The sequence below is a fragment of the Centruroides vittatus genome, unplaced genomic scaffold (genome assembly GCF_030686945.1).
Source record: "Centruroides vittatus isolate TY-2023 unplaced genomic scaffold, ASM3068694v2 contig_1317, whole genome shotgun sequence".
Classification (NCBI taxonomy): domain Eukaryota; kingdom Metazoa; phylum Arthropoda; class Arachnida; order Scorpiones; family Buthidae; genus Centruroides; species Centruroides vittatus.
Window position 1 is genome coordinate 206489 of NW_027120840.1, and position 19471 is coordinate 225959.

The 19471-nt window shown below is 30.4% G+C and overlaps 1 protein-coding gene across 1 annotated transcript; it reads right to left on the minus strand.

Annotated features, from left to right (window-relative positions):
- Positions 1–1162: 1162 nt before the first annotated feature.
- On the minus strand, positions 1163–19231 carry LOC136990536 (endothelin-converting enzyme 1-like). The gene is made up of 21 exons (XM_067288942.1): positions 19163–19231; positions 18981–19087; positions 14131–14184; positions 13892–14041; positions 13726–13812; positions 12571–12776; positions 11559–11705; positions 11400–11486; positions 11185–11333; positions 8367–8577; positions 8191–8289; positions 8043–8120; positions 7839–7942; positions 7691–7761; positions 3557–3608; positions 3417–3484; positions 3206–3339; positions 2763–2828; positions 1736–1834; positions 1576–1652; positions 1163–1511 (listed from the first exon to the last, which is right to left on the minus strand). Exons 1-21 carry the CDS (start codon positions 19216–19218, stop codon positions 1412–1414), a joined length of 2202 nt encoding a protein of 733 aa, XP_067145043.1. The 5' UTR covers positions 19219–19231; the 3' UTR covers positions 1163–1411.
- Between the last annotated feature and the right edge of the window lie 240 nt (positions 19232–19471).

Below are 19471 nucleotides of genomic sequence, written 5' to 3' on the forward strand. Positions count from 1 at the left end.
ACATTGTTTTTTTCCATTTCGAATGAAATAATTAATTAAAGCTTATCTTTACTTTGCTAAACAATATTTTGAAACTTTTTTATTTATTTTATAAGACAATACTGTATTATATATGTTTATATGTTCAAAATATATCGGGTGATTGTAATTAAAAGTATCCCTCTTCAATGGTCTCTACAGAGATATAGTGCATTTGTACTGCTAAATAACACATGGGGAAAGACATTTCCGTAAAAACAAAAATTAGTACCATACTCGCCACTATAGCATTTTTGGCGTTTTGGATTTTAACTCGTATTTTTATTGCTGTGATAACATTTAAAATTTGTGGTTTATTGCAGTCGTATTGCAATTCTTACAGCTTTGAAAGACGGTATCAGCATCAGCAGATGAGAAACATTACAAAAGATCAGTTGCGGTAGGCGGTTGAACAGTACCATATGAACCCCTATAGATTTTACAGCTTCAGAAGGGGGGATCACACTGAGCAGTTATTCCTTGCAACGCTAAGATCTCTATAGAGCAGCGGTTCCCAAACTTATTTTCATGGCCATCCTTTTGACATTGATTAAAAATATATATACTGTAGATGAAAAATCGAGTACAAAGGAACGAATACATTAACTCAATTTTCCCATCACTCGAATCAACGGATTTTATTTTCCAGAAATGCGAGTCATGCATTTTGTGCACGAGTTCTCTCTGATTGAATATTAACAATTTTTGAAACTAATTAAATAAATTTTTCATGTATATTTTAAACTATTACAACTCAAATACTAATTCTATTGCGGAACCTTAGGATTTTACGTAACACAAGTTGGAAGCTACTGCTGTAGATCGTAAAGTGTTTTGAACAAGTAAAATGTTTGTTGTTTGTAGCGACAACAGTGCGATAGCGAAGAGTTTTGGTACTAGTTTTTGTTTTTTGCAGAAATCGTGAAATGTCACTATAGGAAATTTATTTGCAGTTTACCTGATAAATCTCACTAGACAGCGTGAAATACGAGTACTTTAATTACGTATTTTTAAGTAGTTTCTTATTATTAGTATAGTATATTAAATTTAAATTTATTGATGTAAAAGTTTTATGTTTATTTTAAATTATTTATATGTTTGTTAAACATTTTTTAAATCTAATTTTGCGCATATATTGGAATAGCATATCATTATATTTTAAATTAAAATTCAATAATTCACAAAAAATTTAGATCTAAATTCAAGAAAACTTTCATCCGTTTAATAAACTACATAGATATATACTCATCCAGATAATAATAATAATAATATTATTATCAGTATAACATATATTATAAAAATATTAAACTATATTTTTAATACATAAAGTGGCAGTGGATATTACACTTTCAAAGATATTATCAGTTAAAATAGTTATAAAATCGCCCTACGTTTACCATATGATACATTTATTTTTGGGATTCATTTTAGAACCCAGTTTACAATTGAAAGCTTCAGAAAATTCTTTCATATTGGCGATACTACCGATCACTCTGAAGTAAAACAAAAATGAAATCAAATAACTCATCTAAAATGGGCCTATACGATAACTATTACCTGAATTGATCAGCAGCATGTTCGTCATCGGCGTGAGCCAGAGCCGCATACCAAGGTGGAAAACTACTACACTTTGACTATAATAAAATAAAATATATTAAATATTCGTCTTTAAGTTTCTATTTATAAAATGCATCATTATTACATTTACGAAAATTACCTCAGCAAAAGATACAAAGAACAATTGTTCGGGACTGTACTTTTCTAGACCCGGTAGACGTTTCTCTCTACCGTGATCTTCCACCCATTTTTTATAACCCTGTTTGAAATTTAAAAATAGATAAATAAAACTGTTTATTTAAATCTGTTCATAGAATTCAAAAACTTATAATTATTTTTTTATAAATTACAATTAATAAAATGTTTAATTGTATATTAAATTAATTAAACTCAAGATAGCTCTGTTTGTCTGTGTTTTATTACACATATTAGGCTAATATTAATTGTAATGTCGATAATACTGATCAAATTGATTTCCAATTTTTATTACTTTATTTTATGTTTTACAAAACACAAATACTTCGCCTGAATGTTAAGCTTTATTCTTTCTTTCTTATAAAGATTTTCTTAAATTAACTACTTTATCAAATGATTATAATTTATTTTGTTTTGTTTTGTTTAAAACTTCGGTCTAGTATTTTTCCAGAATAAGAATGAATACTACGAGCTGGTTTTCGAATTTGTATCACTCTGCCTCCGTATCGTAACAAAATCGAATAAAATATAACAGAATAAAAAGTTGGAAAAATTCAAACATTACATTCCCTGACTTTCTATATATAATCTGAAATTTCTTGCAAAAATGTCAGAAATTTAATAAATTATAAATTATTTTCTTTAAACCAATAAACTTTGCCTCCATTCATATTTTGAAAAATACTATTGTAGGAAGATATAATAAATTTATAAGAGTAAATTATAACTAAACACCAACCGAATGCCGAAATCTATCGGGCTAGTACAAGGCTAATTACTAAATAAAGTACGTGAGCATTTTGACACGAGAGGGAGGCATTTGGTTGGTGTTTAGCTTTAATAAACACCAACCAAATGCCTCCCTCTAGTGTCAAATTGCTTACGTACTTTATTTAGTAATTAGCCTTGTACTAGCCCGATAGAATTTCGGCGTTTGGTTGTTTAGTGATGATGTTTAATATAGTAAATTATAATATATAGAACCATTTTACCAAATAAGCTTGACGTATTCCACCATTATCGGCAATATTTTCCGATAAAGTTTTCTTTCCGTCGACCTGAAATATCACAAAATAAGTTTCTGTATATTTTATATAATTTTATTCCCATAATTAACTGAAATTTTAATTTTTTATCATCGGATATCATCAGAGTTTATCGTTTAGATATGTCGGTCCTGGTCGAACCCATAATGGCCTTGCTGTAAAAGGCCCTCTTCGTGCCCACAGGATGGAAAAAGTTAAAAAAGAAAATGTAGTAAAAATCAGAGATGATACGATATGTGTTCAAACCACACACTATAAATTTCAAGTCTGTAAAATTTAAATATGAAGGGACATAAAGAAGCTAAAATAACGGAAACATTAAGTGTACATCTATATGTTTGAATTGAACTAAATTAAATACATGATAAACTATGAATTAAAAAACTTACTTTTCTTTTGGTACCTTTTCCATATGCATAAGAACTGTACTGATCGATAAAACACTTCGATCTTTCCTTAAATTCTTTTCTGGATTTTTCTGTCCACCAGTTTTTAAGATTTCCATATTTATCTCTTAAACTTCCTGAGTTAAAAATATTTAACATTTCATTTGCAATTTGATTAATACATTTGCAATAAAAAATTATTTCGATCCGATACCTGACTCATCGAATCCGTGAGTCATTTCGTGACCGTAAATGAGTCCCATTCCTCCGAAATTCATAAATCTGAAATTCGTAATTTTACAAATATATGTGCCGATAAATCATAACATTTCCTGTAATTAAATTACTACTTACTTCGGTCGTTCGGCATCGTAATATGGTAATTGCTGAATACCGGCAGGAATTACTGAAAACATTATGTATATTAATGAAATAACAGATCATATTTATGATTAAGTTTGAAATAAATTAGTCCATCGCCAGCTGATATCCTATTTACCTTTCCTCGACTTGCCGCTTTGCCAGTCGAGGAATGCGATGTGCTGTTCGCGAATACTTTGGGGAGGTGTTTGAGAGTTGTCACAGGAATTCGTCTTCACCAAAAATTTTCATAGTTTGAGAACGACTCTCGGTACTTCGTTTATGAGTTCGTCAAGGGTTCTCGCCTTAAAACAGTCACCATTTTCACAAATTAATCGCATACACTGCAGAACAACTTTCAGTGAACTGTTTCACGTTAGACATTCCACGTGACGATATGTGTTCGAGAACAAACAGTACTGTACAGTACCTTCATTGAAAGCGAATTTGATACAGGTTCGAGAGCCATTCGAGATCACGCTTCTCTACCAGGTTCGTGTACTTTTCGCGCACACTACTAGAATAAGTCTGCAATCTGTACACGTCTTTATATGCCAATATTGTAATTTATATATAGGACTGTAAGGAACTGAGTCCGAACGTTATTTTTATTTTATTATTATTTCCGTTTTATTATCTTTTGTTTGGGGTTTATGTTTATTTAGGACGAAGGTTCCCCACCACTCTCTTGTTAGTAATGAAAAATGAAGATAAAACAACTCACGGAGAAATAAGCGCCGTAGGAAAAATCTTGCGTACTTGCGCTGCCCGGCGGAAGTAACACTCCGCAGAAAAAAAAATGGAGGGGGGTCCCCACAATCACTAGTAGAGAAATACTTGATAAACCGTCTTAAACATCCCAGAAAATTATGATAAATATTTTGTAAACGGTTTATAAGCTCTGTCGGAAACTTAAAGCTGCCAGAAAAGAAAGTTAATGTTAGCAACTAAGTATGTAAATAAGGGGAGTAACCCAGCTCAAGTGTGACGTCACCTCACAGGATAAAACCCGAGGTGAATTCCAAATCGAGGCGACGTTGAGAGCGAGGTAGATTCGAAAGCGAAGTATTTTCTGATAGAAGTCCAGATTGATAATTGGACGATCCAAGGTGTTAAAGAGGAGTTCGATTGACGATTTGACGATATCGAAAGTATTGAGGAAATAGTTTCTTTATATAGTGAGGTGATGGATAGACGTTTAATTAGTAAGAGATATTGTTCATAGTTTCTAAGTATTTGATTGTCGAATTTCAAAGGGGAAATTACTATTAAGTTAAGCTAAGTAGCTGAGTTTATTGTCGGGTTGACTTGTTGATTTTCGTTAATAAATTTTGTTTGGATTATTGACATTTGTACGTAGTACGTTCTAGTTGCTAATTAAATATATTTGAACTTTTGATCTGACTTGATATTTATCGTTATTATTACTAATCTTTCGGTGCACGCTTAAAAGCCCAGGCCTGGCAAACTAATCTCGAATCCGCGTAAAGTACCCGTTAGGTTAACGGAAGTTTCACCGACCGTAATTATAGTCGGTTTCCTAAGATACTAAAATTAAGTACTTTACAGGACTATGCAAATTTTAAAGAACATCTGCCAAGAATATGTCTCATCAACTTTACGTTGATGAGACATATTTAATACATCGGTGATCGGTTATTCATTGGGCTACATCATTTTTGTGACAAACGGTAAACAGTGAATAGTTCCTAATTAATAAAAAGGTTCTGTTGACCTTATTTTGCAGTGTGAGTTTTATACAATTCCGTTCATTTATTCGTATTCCAACTTTTTCTTGACTTGAATTATGTGACTTTTGAGAACCTACAAATCATTGGAGAAACAAACAGAGAACCTTGTTTGGACAAAAAAATAAAATTATATTACGTCTGGAAGTGAACCTGAACCGCGAATTTAATTAAAAACTATTTGTTATTTACCCAATATTAGTAATTGAATTCATTTGACAATAAACAATCTGAGAGAGAGAGAGAAGCACGTGGAAAAATTACATGAAAAGGGGTTAATCATGAATAACTCCTGTAAACTTTTGTTTACAAGTTTGAGGATCTAATAAATTAATCAGGTGAATCGACTATTCATTAAAGATTTGAGAAAGATTTTGATGTCCGAAGAAAATTGAAGGCCATCAAAAAAAAGGAAAGAATGGAAGAAATTGAAAGAAGAGAGAACGACAGAGAATGGCAACCGAATCCCAGAAGTGTTCGAATATTCGGAGCAGGACCGAAGTCCTCGTACTCTCTGTGGAAGAAGCCTTCACCAATTATTGATCGGTTAAAGAGAGTGACCGAGAACAGAAATATATCACGCTGCTGTGTCTGAAGAGAGTTTGTGAAGAGACTCTACTGACTCTTCACAACTGTAATTTTGAATACAGATTCTCCTGATTTCCTCCTGCTAAAACAGAATTCCGCTCCAGTAGATCCCGTTCAGTCTTTTAAGTATTTATGCTCTTAAGCAATTCTAACTATCGGACTCCAAATCTTTCTCTTTCCAAACATTTCATGTTGCAGTGTCTCACAATTAAACATCGCGTCGTACGAAAATTTTTGTGAGATGCGATAAAAACACTAATTCATTTAACATTAAATTCTGTTCTTGAAAACAAGAAAAATAGTCACAAAAGGGGGCGAAATTCCTATTTATGTGGATTGAGTTTGATGATTATCAATAAGAAAAAAGTTGGCTGATGTCATTCTCGAAATCAGCAGACAAATTTTAACTCGATACGGAACCCATAAATGGATTTCAATCTACGAATTTCCTACTGAATTGAATTTAAGGACGAACTTATTAAATATAATTGTATCCCTAATAACAATGGTACATCACCAGTCATACAAAGCTTACACTTTCGTGAATTTGATTAGGCCTATAGCATAAAAATTTAATTAAATGTTGATATCTCTTAATGTATTCATTGTACACAAAATAACTTCAGTTATTACTAAAAGACTACTAAATAGAAATTTTGGGCCTAATCTAGATAAACTAAAGAAATCTTCAAAGAAATAATTGAAAATTAACACTATTTAAGATTATAAAGATTGTGTTCAACTGAAATGCAAATTGAATTTAATATCGAATCTCATAGCTGCAGTATTTGCACTTCGTCACATTACCATAACAGTTATATTTTCATTTCTATCTACTGGCAATGTAGATGAATATACAGACTTTATTAGAAAAACTAAATAATATACTTGTCATCGAATGACAATGAAAAGTTATCAATAGTTGCAGAATACAGAAATGGACCCTTGAAAGTTTATAATTATTTTCTGTTTGCTATTCTCATTTTGATATTCTTTGAATAAATTTAGTATATTTAAGTCTTTTTAAATATTCATTTTTTCCTTTCCTTGTTTTACTTTCAAGCTTGTATCGTTAGTTATATAACTACTACATTAATATATACTATTTTCCTTTTACAATATAACCTGTCATGAAATTATGGAAGAAAAGATATGTGATTTAGCATTAACGAACTTAATTTGTCATTCTCTCTCCTTAGTAAGTTATTTGATTTATCTATTCATCTGATAAATTATGCAGAATATCACTTTGTAGAAGAAGATATTCCTTTTATATTCCTTAGCTTATGTAAAATGCTTCTGAATTTCATATCGCTAGTGCTTAAATGAGGTTCACTTTTTCTTGTCTTTGTTTAAATATTATTCACTAATGTTAAACAAACTGTTTTGCAAAACATCCCATATTGTATTAATAATATAGGAATGAAATTAAATATTTAAAGAACTTAACTGCTAAACCTCCTGAATAAAAATTTTTTCGACAGTAAAACTTCCTACATTACGTTATACGTAATAACAGGATAATTGGGACATATATCTAACATCATTAAAAGAAGAGCGGTAAATTTTTGAAATATTACTAATTTCAATGTGGAAAAATGTTATAGGATAGCAGCTGGTTACGAGTATTCCTAGTTGAAAGAGGAACATATCCTCAACTCGTTCTGTTTTTCTTTTTTAGTAGCCTATTTTATGTACAATTACGTTAAAATATAAAGAATTAATTTTGATTTTTATCAATTTCTCAATATATACGGCATTTACTTGTTTGCTTTAAATATAATACACTCACTGACAATATTAATATCTGCAAAATAGAATGCGTTCAATTGCGATCCTCCTAATTCAGAAATTCTTGGCCACCTTAAAAATTAAATCATCAAAATAAATAATAATAATATTCATATTAAATATAATCATTTCTGAAATGGGAAATTTACTTTGATCTATCATTTTTCTGCTTATAGAAATCCATATATTTCCTAACCGAAAAATGTTGCAAATTTAACGTATTCTCAAAAGAATTTGTGGTAATTTCGGGAAGCTATAAATAGATATATAGATATTATTTTATTAGGATTTATATCTAATTATTTACTCTTATTATTTGTATAAAAAGTAGTAAAAATTAAACTTCCACTTACTTCTTTAAAATAAACTTCCAATTCTTTCACGTCTTGAGTCCATTGTGGAAAGCTCAAGAACGTCACCATATGATTCAACTGTTTCAAAACATTTTCTTATTTTAAAAGGCCTAAGAAAGAAGTAATATAAGAATTCGCTCTGACTTACTTTATCTCGAACCGCTTCTTTCGTTGATTCATCTAACCACGTTGATTGGTCAATCATTTCTTTCATGGCTTTCGTCATATAATCGATCAATTCTTTGCTCTATGACAAAAACAAAATTCACAATCGTGATATTGTATTTTATACTTAATTCGAGATGATATAAATAAAATGTTTACAATGGTTTTCTCTTTTCTGTGTCTTCCGTACAGATAATCTAAAGCGGGACTAGCTGTTTTTACAAAGAAAATGTAACACGATAACCATTTCATATCTAAGTTCGAAGATCTTCTAAGTTTTAATTTACGTTTAAAATTATTTTGCTCTTTTCCGGTGTTGTATGTCAGCAATTGACTTATAAATAAGGCCCCGGCATAATTTAGTAACAATCTGAAAGTAAACAGTAACTTTACTTAGCACGCGACAACAATTTTGTCTACGTTTTGTCTTTATTGAATCCCCGTCAAGAGAAAGCTGCAATTTAATCATCAGAATTTCAACATAAGACTTTTATTTTAACAAACCCGAATAATACTTTTCAAAATATGCATTAAAGTTTTTTCTTGAGTAAATATTTGCTAGAATCAACAAATACTGTAACATGTTTTCATAGCTCTTTATACAATACATTACTTTAATTAAGTTCTTTGAATAATTTTAAATATTCTAAAATATTAATTAAAGGTAATAATAATTAAAGGCAAAAAATAACTTTAAAATTTGAATTAAAATGATGTAAATTCATAATTTCACTGTAACAAAATTAAAGTGGTTAATTTCTCTTAGAGATATGAAGAAGTTGTTCGATCCGCATGAAAAAATGTAAAGCAGCCTATCATGCCCAAGTACTATGATACAATTGATCCAAGATGTTGAACTGAAATAATGGAAATCGGAAGGTTTTTTAAAACTCGCTACAAACTTCAATATTTATTTATTAAAATGCTCGATAGCTCCAATAAATAATGGCTATAAATAATAAAGCTTCTCTGCAAAACTAATAATAAAAAAAAAGTAACAAGAGGGAATTAGAATCAGTAAGAATACGAATTCCTTCTTTCGATAAATGTCAACAATCTTCGTCATGCTAACGAAGCTTTTAGATAATCATAATTTTGCTGATTTTGATACTAAATAACTCATTTAAATGTAAACGAAGTTTTCGTTTATTTAGAAAACCTCTTATTGCTGGTGATTTTCCATTGAGTGAAACTTTTTTCACAAGAAATCAGGATTTAAAATTTGATGGAATATACCATGGCCCACAATGCCTAACACGATAAAAACTGCAAATACAGTTTATAACGGATTTTGTTTTGCATAGACTAAAGTATAAAAACAGTCTCGCTGCGTTACATTTTAATCGCGGATTGTACAAATACAACACATTAAATTGAACATTTAAAGAGATATTAAGTCATTTCATTAAGACATACAAAAATTTGCGTAGGAAACTAATTATATATTTACGTTTTTATAAATAAGAGTTTAATAATGGATGAGTACTTTTATTTTTAAATGTTTCCACTAAGAGAACCTTTGATCATATCTATCTTGAAGACAGCTGAGATATTCGGAACGGGGTTTCGGAGGTTCTCTTTCTTCAGCGACCGACTGTTAATGTATCTCTAATCTGTAAGTTCTGCTAAGCACATTTGTAATACTGTCTTAGATGACTTTATTTAAACTTTTTAAATCAAGTTAAATAAAAAATCTGGCTTGTAGACTGTGTACTGTAGTTAAAAACAGCATTACCTGTTTTGCATTTTGCCATTCACATCTTTCTAACGTTCAAAAAATTTCTGTGTAATAGTTTCACTGAATCTTTTAGTTCTTGATATCATAAAAAGGAACAAAATTCATAAAACGATTTCATTTTAATATACTGTGATTTCATACAAAAAGTGTCCAAGACTATTTTATTACTTTATGACTAAAAGTTCTAACTAGTAAAATGCTGCATATAATGGCACAACCATATTCATAGTTGTTTGGCATATTTTATTTAGGTTATTTGTAATTTATTCCTTTTGTTTATTTTATAATAACATTTAATATAGACGATATTCCTGAAAATTTGTCTCATTTGCGAGATTTTTTATGTATTAATTTTGATTTGTCGATAATCTCGGGAGGCCAGCCCTACTGACTGCTTTACAACCCACCTTTATTCTAGTGAAAATTACTAGATTAATAAATGTATCACATTAAGAGCGGCCACAACACAACGAAAGCTCGCGATCTCATCTGTAAATCATTTGGCGAGGACACAGTCATCAGGTTGACCTAGTAAAAGCGATTCAAGGATGGAGATTTCTCGCTTCGAGATGAACCTAATCAAACAGTGATTCACCATTGATCATAACGTTGTCCTTGCAACTGATAGACAATAGTGACTTTCTTCAAAGAGAAACTTCAGCCATTCTATGCTAACGGGATTGAAAGTTGCAACAAAGATGAAAAGACATAATTGATATTGATGGTGATAAGACTGAACTGTAAGCTAATCGTTGTTGAGTTAATTATCAATCAAGTGTTTTTTCAAAATGTCTAAATATCATCTTTACAATTCGATATAAGAATATTGTTAATTGATATATCATCAGCAATTGACATTTAGTTCATCGGGTAAATTATACCTATTTTATTATTAACACCAATTATATCGTAAGAGAAATTATTTTAAGGCAAGCTGTTATCATTTTATCATAAATTCAAAGAAATTTATTAATTTTTATGCTAATTCTGCGATTTCTAGAGGTCTAAATATGTTAATGATTAGAGGTCTAAACATCCCACAAATTGTGAACAAATACATACTGTTTATATCTTTATTTTTTACCATTTTATTGGGAATTGTGTATACTAATAATTATTTTGTTTATAATTGAGTAGGCTATATTACCTGTTTGTTTAAATTTATTCATTTGTAATTTTTATTTCGTGTCTCCGCATCATGCATTGTACTTTCAGTGCTAATAATGAAAAATAACATACCTTTCGGATATTTCCTTACTTTCAAAAAGGTCTATGATATTTTTAATGTATGTCATTCCACTCAAATATACACGATCGTGTGCATTAATGGTCATTCCCGGTTTTAGAAAACCTTGAAAGATGCTTCTGATAAAAGTCACCCATTCCACCTAAGTAAATATAGTTAATAATTATAACTATTTTTAAAAAATATCTACTAATATATCTTTCCTTACTTCGGGATATATCGAGTTTAATTCTTTAATTGTCACCACTTGACGATCATTTTCATCTTCCAGTATTTCGGCTTCAGGACGAGATAACTAAATTGTAATTTTCAATAATTAATATTTAATTAAAATTTAACTATAACAAGATAGCAACAGATTTCTCACATTAGTCATTTGTTTTTCCAACCAAAATATATCATCGATATCTTCATCTATAGAAGTTTTATTTGAATTGCCGAATGAAAAGGCAAGTTTTTCTAGTGTACTTCTCTCTATTTTCGTTTTATCTCTTTCTAAACTCGGTTGAAACACCTGCAAAAGAAAATAATATATATTTAATTTCTGTATCTTCGGTTTTTCTCAGCAAAAAAATAATTTATATTTGGATATTTTTAATCAGATATTTTCAAATATAAACACGCTCAGATAAAAACTATGCGTTCGTAAGATTCAAAAAATTGGTTATATATTAAAACACCGTTAACTTTTTAAAATATTTCAATGAAAAATTTGTATTTTTGTTCAATTTGACTGACTGAATGAGCTTGTAAAATCATTTTTCTGCTCCACTTTTATTTTTTTGTCATTCACTTTTACGGTCATTTACGGTTTTATTTATTTTCTCTCCCTTTCGCTTTGTGAACACTAACTATAAGGGTTTATTGATCCCCATCTCGGGCTAGGCTCACAATAGAGGAGTTGGTTGCTGAGAGACAATGTCGTCTATACTGGGATAGATGGCTCATAAAAAATCATGGAATTCCTCAGAGCAGAAGGATGATGCCTTAACTGCTTTAGCCATCCGGCCGTCGAGTATTTTAAAATATTGTAACGAGGTAAGAATTTTGATTACTTAAATCTATGCAACGTGTATTAATGATTCATTGAAATGGATCATCACAATTATAGATCACTTGGTTTGTTAAATAAACAACAGTCAATCGTAGAGTATTGAAGCAAACTAATTGATAATTTTGTTATTTGGTTTTCAGTAATTGGATATAATTAAAAATTTCTCTGGAATCTACAAAAATTCTTATTTTCGGAATAAACGTAGTTTTCACTGTTTCCAATGTGTGTGAGAAAATTTAAGAATAAGAAATCATAGGAAAATGAACAGTTAACATGTGTATTTAACAATTCAAAGACTAAAAAATTAAAGCAATTAATAACTTACTTTCATGACGTTTTCACTCGTGTTAAATGGATTTACAGTAATCATTATCCCTAAAGGTGAATTGATGAGATAAGTTTTCAATAGTTTCAAATATAATTCGGTCCAATGAGAACGGGAACTACGAAAATTACGCTCGATCAGTGGAAAACCTCCTGCTTCTTTAGTCACTTTTTTAATCCAAGCTATATTATCATAGTTTAAACCATCTGCAACATAAATAATAGCAGCCTTGAAACGTCTCTACGTTATAATTTTCTATGTTATAATTGAGGCGGAGCGTTAGCGAAGCCTCTTCTATATGGCTTACAAAATTGTGTTTGTTCTCAAAATCAGAACGGGGCCCAACATATCCGAACGGATCGAGTCCGAAAAATTCCTGCGATAGACTCCCAACATGGCCGAGCCTCGATGTCTTCCATTGCCAACAGTACAAAAATCGCCTCTTCTGTGCCCAACGAGCGCAGGTTAGCTTCTTTCTTTCGGCTCCCAGTTCAATTCTATCGCGCAATGTTTATCTTTGCTTATCTGCCTAAACACAGAATTCTTAGCAATTTGTTTCAACGCGGTTTTCCCATATTTCGAAAGTAACTAACTATATGTTAATTTATAATAAAATTTTACATTTCTGGCGTTGCAAATACAGTATGAAATTGCTATTGCTGCAGCAAAATAACGCATTTTAATACCTATAATTTTAAGTAGTTTTGACATACCGGGAAAAGCTTTAAAATTTCACTCGCATACACTCGCTTATTTTGTTTTAGTTTACTAAAACCGTACAAAACTTTGACGTGGAATAGAAATTCTTGTATGAGCTCTTTATCTTACATCTATTTGTAATCTTTAATTTACATAAACTAAAAATGCGAAATAATAAAGTTAATTGTGATGATAATAAAACCAGGAATAATACTTCCGTGTGAATTGAATAATGTCTTGATTGTGTATCCAGCTGTACTAAAGCCGCTTTATAAGGCAACTCGCCCAGAGAAATAAGGGTCGGGAGATCTTAGTATCGAAAATTATACTGTATAGAGAAAAAATATTCTAAAAGGTTTACATTATCCATGATATCAAATCACACACGTAAAATGCATAAAATTTTATAATTCTCATTTAAAATTATTTATAATGCTTTAATATATAGTCACTTACCATATTCTAAACAAACATCAAAGGCCTTTATGATTTTTTTTACACTATTGGGCAGATCTTTATTCTCCTTTTCTAATTTAAATATCTCTGTAATAAATTAAGATGGGATTCGATTAAAATCTATACAAGGTAATATAAAAGTAAGGGGGATAAAAGTCTTTCGAACCTTTAAAAGTCTTTTTCAGATTTTCGTAGGTTTCCAGTAACATCGTTGTTACATCTTCCGAATTATCTTTTATCCATTGTCCACAACTGAATTGATAAAAGTCCTCACACGGATCGACAGAAAAGTTCATCGTATTCAAGAAATGACTAGCTAATTGTATAAAATATGAATTTTTCTTTCGATATATTTATAATTTATTAAACCCAGTTTGCAATTTAAGCAATTTGTATAAATTTTACCCGTTTTTACACACGAAGGTTCTATACAGATTTCCTCCATTTTGTGTTTTCTACCTGAAAGAATAAATTTGCAGTTGATGAGAAGACAAAACACTGCTGTATTTTAAATTTTCTCGTTTGGCAGAGACAATATAGTCATAAAAATTATGTAACAGATTCAAGAGAATTATTTGTACAACTACATGATGTAGGTTCATTTTAAGGGCTCTTGTCACGGCCATTCTTGATCAGCAAATATCTTACCAAGAAGAGCATCAATCCCTCATCACTTGATTTTGCCACTGTAGACGTTTATCAGTTTCATAAAACAAAAGAAAAGATTAAGAGGTTCAAATTGCAATAAACAAGCTTCATCACAAAATATGGCGTTTAGAACTGGTACAGATTCTGCCAGAAGTGTGTAGTTGGAAAGAAGCTTATTTAAAAATAGTGTGGTATAATGAAACCTATATAGGACTGTTTATTCTGACTCAACTACATACACAAACTCCTAAGGAATATGATAATGTCAAGTGGAGAAATTTATTTTTACAAATGAAAACTAATATATATTAATTGGGTTATTTCAAAAAATAAAAAATATTTTACAAGTTTTTACAATTTTAGAAAAAAATATTCTAAGATATTTCAGGTTTAAGCGATTTAACACAAACACAGACTATATTTTATTTGCTCTCATCAATTCGATAATATTAAATTTATTGTTATTCTAAAAAAGTAGAATAATAAAGTAAATTATTGATGGCAATATTAGCTTTATATAATATTAGCTATATATAATATTAGCTATATATATGTCGCCATCCAGGAAATAGTAGCAGCAGGACAATATGAAAACAGATGGAAGCTAATTAATTAAGATGCAGCTTTGTGATTAATATTTGTAAAAAATTCCAGTTATAATAGACATTTCTGAAATCATTAAAAAGGAAGCAACAAAAATAAGAAAATTAAATATTTTATACTTTAAAATTATCTTACTTAACAACTATACTTGGAAATGATCAACTCGCAGCTAAATGATGCTACATTTCTGAAATTTTGGCACGAATATTCTTTGACACCCTAGAAAAATACTGTGGGGTCTCCACCCCTACTACTTCTAAAGCCTCCTAAGCTGTTGTGTGTTTTGCAGTTTCATTATTGTAAATACTCGAGTCGATAAATATACATTTTAATTTCTAAAACTATTGCATTTATCAATTTCTCCCAATCCCCAGCTCCTCAAAAGCCCAAGCACGAGCAGTTGGTATGCATGTAACAACAGGCAGCAACCATTTAATAATCGTTTTCTTTATTTACATTAAAAAATTTCCGTACTGATTGATTAAATTCTTAATTACTTTACAAAAATAAAAATATTTCGAAATTGTTCAAACATGGCGGCTTGAGCAGGTTGAATTCTCTATGAGGAACCCAACCAGATCCAAGTTCTAGAATCACTTTTTTCACGTGGCAGAACAGTGATGTCATCCTATAGAGAGGTTTCATGTCGACATCACGAGTGACGTCATGAGCATGCGAAATTGTCTAGCGCCATCTTTGTGCTGACTTGTTTACGTTTTGTGTGTGTTCACGTGCTCTTTAACTGGAGTTCTTGTGTTTTTTTTTTCGTCGCGAATATCACTATGGTGATTTGTTGTGTAATTGGGTGTAATGCTAGTTCACTCAAGAACAAAGGAACATCATTTTTTAAAATTCCCGGCATTATTTGTCATCGAGGATCCCAAACTGAGGAGCTTTCACGACGAAGGCAAACTGCAGGGCTCTCGAGAATTAACCGGAAAAATTTCGTTACGAATAAAGTGAATATCAATACAAGAGTTTGTCAGAAACATTTCATTTCAATATTTACGTTAATAAACACTAAGCTATATTTTAAAACCTAAAAGAGTTTACTGATTTGCTTATATTAATTTAGTTAGGTATAGTGCATTTATAAACGAATAACTAATATAATTTCAGGCTTTAGCTAGTGCAAACTTATAAACATTACACGTTAAAACTAAAAGCAAGTAGGCTTATTATATGCTAGTTTCAACTAGAAAATAAAGGTACTGAACAATTTGAATTAAAAAATTTCCACAGCTGTTTTTAATTAGACTTTTACTTTCAGACAAAAATTCTTAGTTAAGAAATACGTAAAAACACGAGTTTAAACAAACAAAAGAAAACATATCTTTCCAAGCAATATTACTTCGCTGTTATTCATTACTTTTACTTTTATATCAGGAAAAACCCAGCCACTTGTTAAATAGTTATGAGCCTCTAAAGATTTATAAGCTTTCATTTGTGACAGGGTGTAGAAATTTGTTGTCAAAACCAAATGGTTTATAATCTCACCAAATTCTACTTTCGGCCACAACTCTCGATCTACGACAAAGTCTGATAAACTGGCTTCGTACGGATCGCCTTGACATAACGAAATTTTCTCTTCGTACAGAGCCGCATCTCGTCCTGTTAGACCGCTAGAATAGCCCGCAAGAAAAGAATCTTTTTTAACTTAATCCATGATAATAGAACTGCAGTATTTTTGTACGTTTAAACTAAAAAAAAGACGTCGAATAACAGACCACGTGCAAGCTAAGCGAGCGAAAACTACCACAAAAATGGCGAATGGGCGGAGCAAACGTGTGTTTTATCACGTGACATGCGACCTGAAACCTCTCTATAGAATAAACTGTATCCGAGATTTCACTGTTTGCGGGGTTGTTTCTTAGATCCATTTCATTTTATTAACGTAATTATTTTTGAGTCTCCGGGCTAAACTTTTGGATAGGGAAATCATATAATAATTAATCTTGAGTAACAAGGTAGGGTATCCTTTTAACAAAAAATTAAAAGGAACCTGCTTGACGCAAAATCACTTTCTAATTTTTCAAGTTCGTTGAATCTTTAGCCCACTTAAATGTTGTTTTAGTCATTTTCATTTTCCTAGTGCTGATATTTTATGTGTATGAGCTATTTTAATGTCTCATTATCATTTATATTTATTTTGTTCATTACCGGTTATTTGTTACAAATTTTTTCTTTTAGTTTGTTCGAATACCAAAATACCCTGGATTAAATAGAACGAAAACGTTCGATTTTTAAACAGTGTTTGCTATTTTCTTGGTATATTTAATACGTGTAGTTGAACGTGCGTTTAATTCTTCACAACCATTGATAATCGGAACATGTGCGAACATAAGTTCAATTACAATTTAGTTGTTTTAATTTTGGCAATTTAATTTTGGCTATACACGGTAATAATTAACATTTATTCCTTATTCTCCTTTTGTTGTGTTCATTCCGAGTGTAACGAATACTTTTCGAAAATAGCATTTGTTACTTCATCTGTGCGTGAGTAGCAAAAACACAAGTGTATTTATTATACGCGTATCATTATAGAATAAAAATAGTTGATTAGTGTGACAGTGACATCATCGTAGAATGATATATGATATAAAATACATAGTATCTTAGAAGAAAATAAATAATCTTTCATTTATTTTCTAAATATATTCAGTGTAGAAAAACGTTTTTGCGTTTTTTAGAAAGATGTCAAAATGATTTCTTTAAATAAAGATATAATTTTGACTAAATAAATAAATTGTTCTTTATACAATTGTCTTCCTTCAATATTTTTTAAATACCTTTAAAAAATTTATTACTTTTGATTCATGCTTTTTCTTCAGAACTGTTAAATCCTTTTTACGATTTAAATAATTTGGATAAAAATGCAAGGTCTAAAGCGAGTGAATCTAAAATTTTTCAATTTAATTTTTATTTTTTGGTTGCACGGTCAAAGAGACGTGAGAACGTGTTATCTCGGTGAAAGACGATTCTCTTCCGGCTTACCAGATGTGGATATTTTTGTTAAGACATTTGTTACTCGATGTATTAATAACTGCTAACAGTAGACGGTGGAATTTTAAATTCTAAGTTCTAAGCTTCTAAGTTGTAAAAACTCCTAAAGTATGCCACTCGTATCCAACTTTAAACAAAATAATCATTTTTGGAATGCAGATTTTTTTAAAATTTCAACCTCTGGCTGTTTTCGTTTGTCAAAAATGACCATTTTTGCTGTTTGTATGGAAAATTTATCAAGTGCCATAATAGCATATTATCTAGTGACATTTGTTTCTTGAGTCTATCTAAACCATACGTTAAAAAAGAAACTTCGACATAGTGTCATTAAATAGTTATTTAACAGTTATAACGTGTTAAATATCACAATCATTTTAATTAAATCATACTACTGATTTCTATCGTGACGCCTACTGAAAAAAAACAAAACTTGTCCGTTCAGCTTTTTTTTTCCTGCTTTATACACGTTTATGTAAATACAGTGTAATTAAATAAATAAACATTTAATATAATATTCAATTAAAATAAAGTTTTAGTTTGTTATATATATAATAAATAAATTGAAGAAATACAAGAATACCACAGAATTTTCGGTAACTGATGGTCCAGCAGCTCTTAATCCGGATAAAAATACGAGAGAGAACTCGAGTATCAATGGTAGTGTCAAACGTAACGAATACTAAATGTGACTTTCTAGCAGCCCATGGTATACTTTAGACACGTGGGAGGTGTATAATTAGTGGGTTAGAGGTGTGTTGATGCATTATTATTATACGACAAAAAAATGGTTTATTCGATAAGGAGTGCCGAGGGTACCGGAAATTCGGCGGTGTTCCTGTATATTTAAACAATTATATTATTAAGAACTTTGTATCTTATTGGTTATAACACTTGTGTATGACTTTTATTTTCGCAATAAATGTTGCTCGTTGTTATTAAACAATAAAAATGTTTAGTTGTTTTAATTTTGGCAATTAATAGTTAACATAAAAAATGATTACCTAAAGTGGCTAAAATAATGACTGCAATAACCAGAGCAAATGCTAAGACCAGAAGAACGATGACGGCTATACATAACTTTCTCTCTCTCGTCGTCATTTTTAACCTACTATACAAATTATATCCTTGTTTAGTGTATATGAAATCAGTTATATGTATATAGTGTAATAATGAATTTACTCACGCAACATCGGTTCCGTCACCTTCAACTTCACGCTTCAGATTCCAACTCGAACTCATTATTATTTTTCCAAATTACCTGAGAATATAATTATTATAACTCTACATTCACTCAGACTCTATTAAACTGTAATACAAACAACACCTTAATGCTGAGAACCTTTAATTTTAATGATGAACAAACGTTTTCGGCTCATTCCATTCGAATACTATTTCGAACAAGCAGTTCAAATAAATAGAACTCACGTGCGTTGCTAAACTACGCAAACATAAATGATATAAATAACATAGATAATAAAATAAAATAAAATAA

Excerpts from the sequence above, each read along its gene's own strand:
- LOC136990536 (XM_067288942.1), bottom strand. The coding sequence starts at position 19,218 with ATGAGTTCGAGTTGGAATCTGAAGCGTGAAGTTGAAGGTGACGGAACC. Across the intron at positions 19,088-19,162 it reads GGTGACGGAACCGATGTTGC|TAGGTTAAAAATGACGACGA; the intron begins GTGAGTAAATTC and ends TAATTTGTATAG. Across the intron at positions 1,835-2,762 it reads GAATACGTCAAGCTTATTTG|GGTTATAAAAAATGGGTGGA; the intron begins GTAAAATGGTTC and ends AATTTCAAACAG.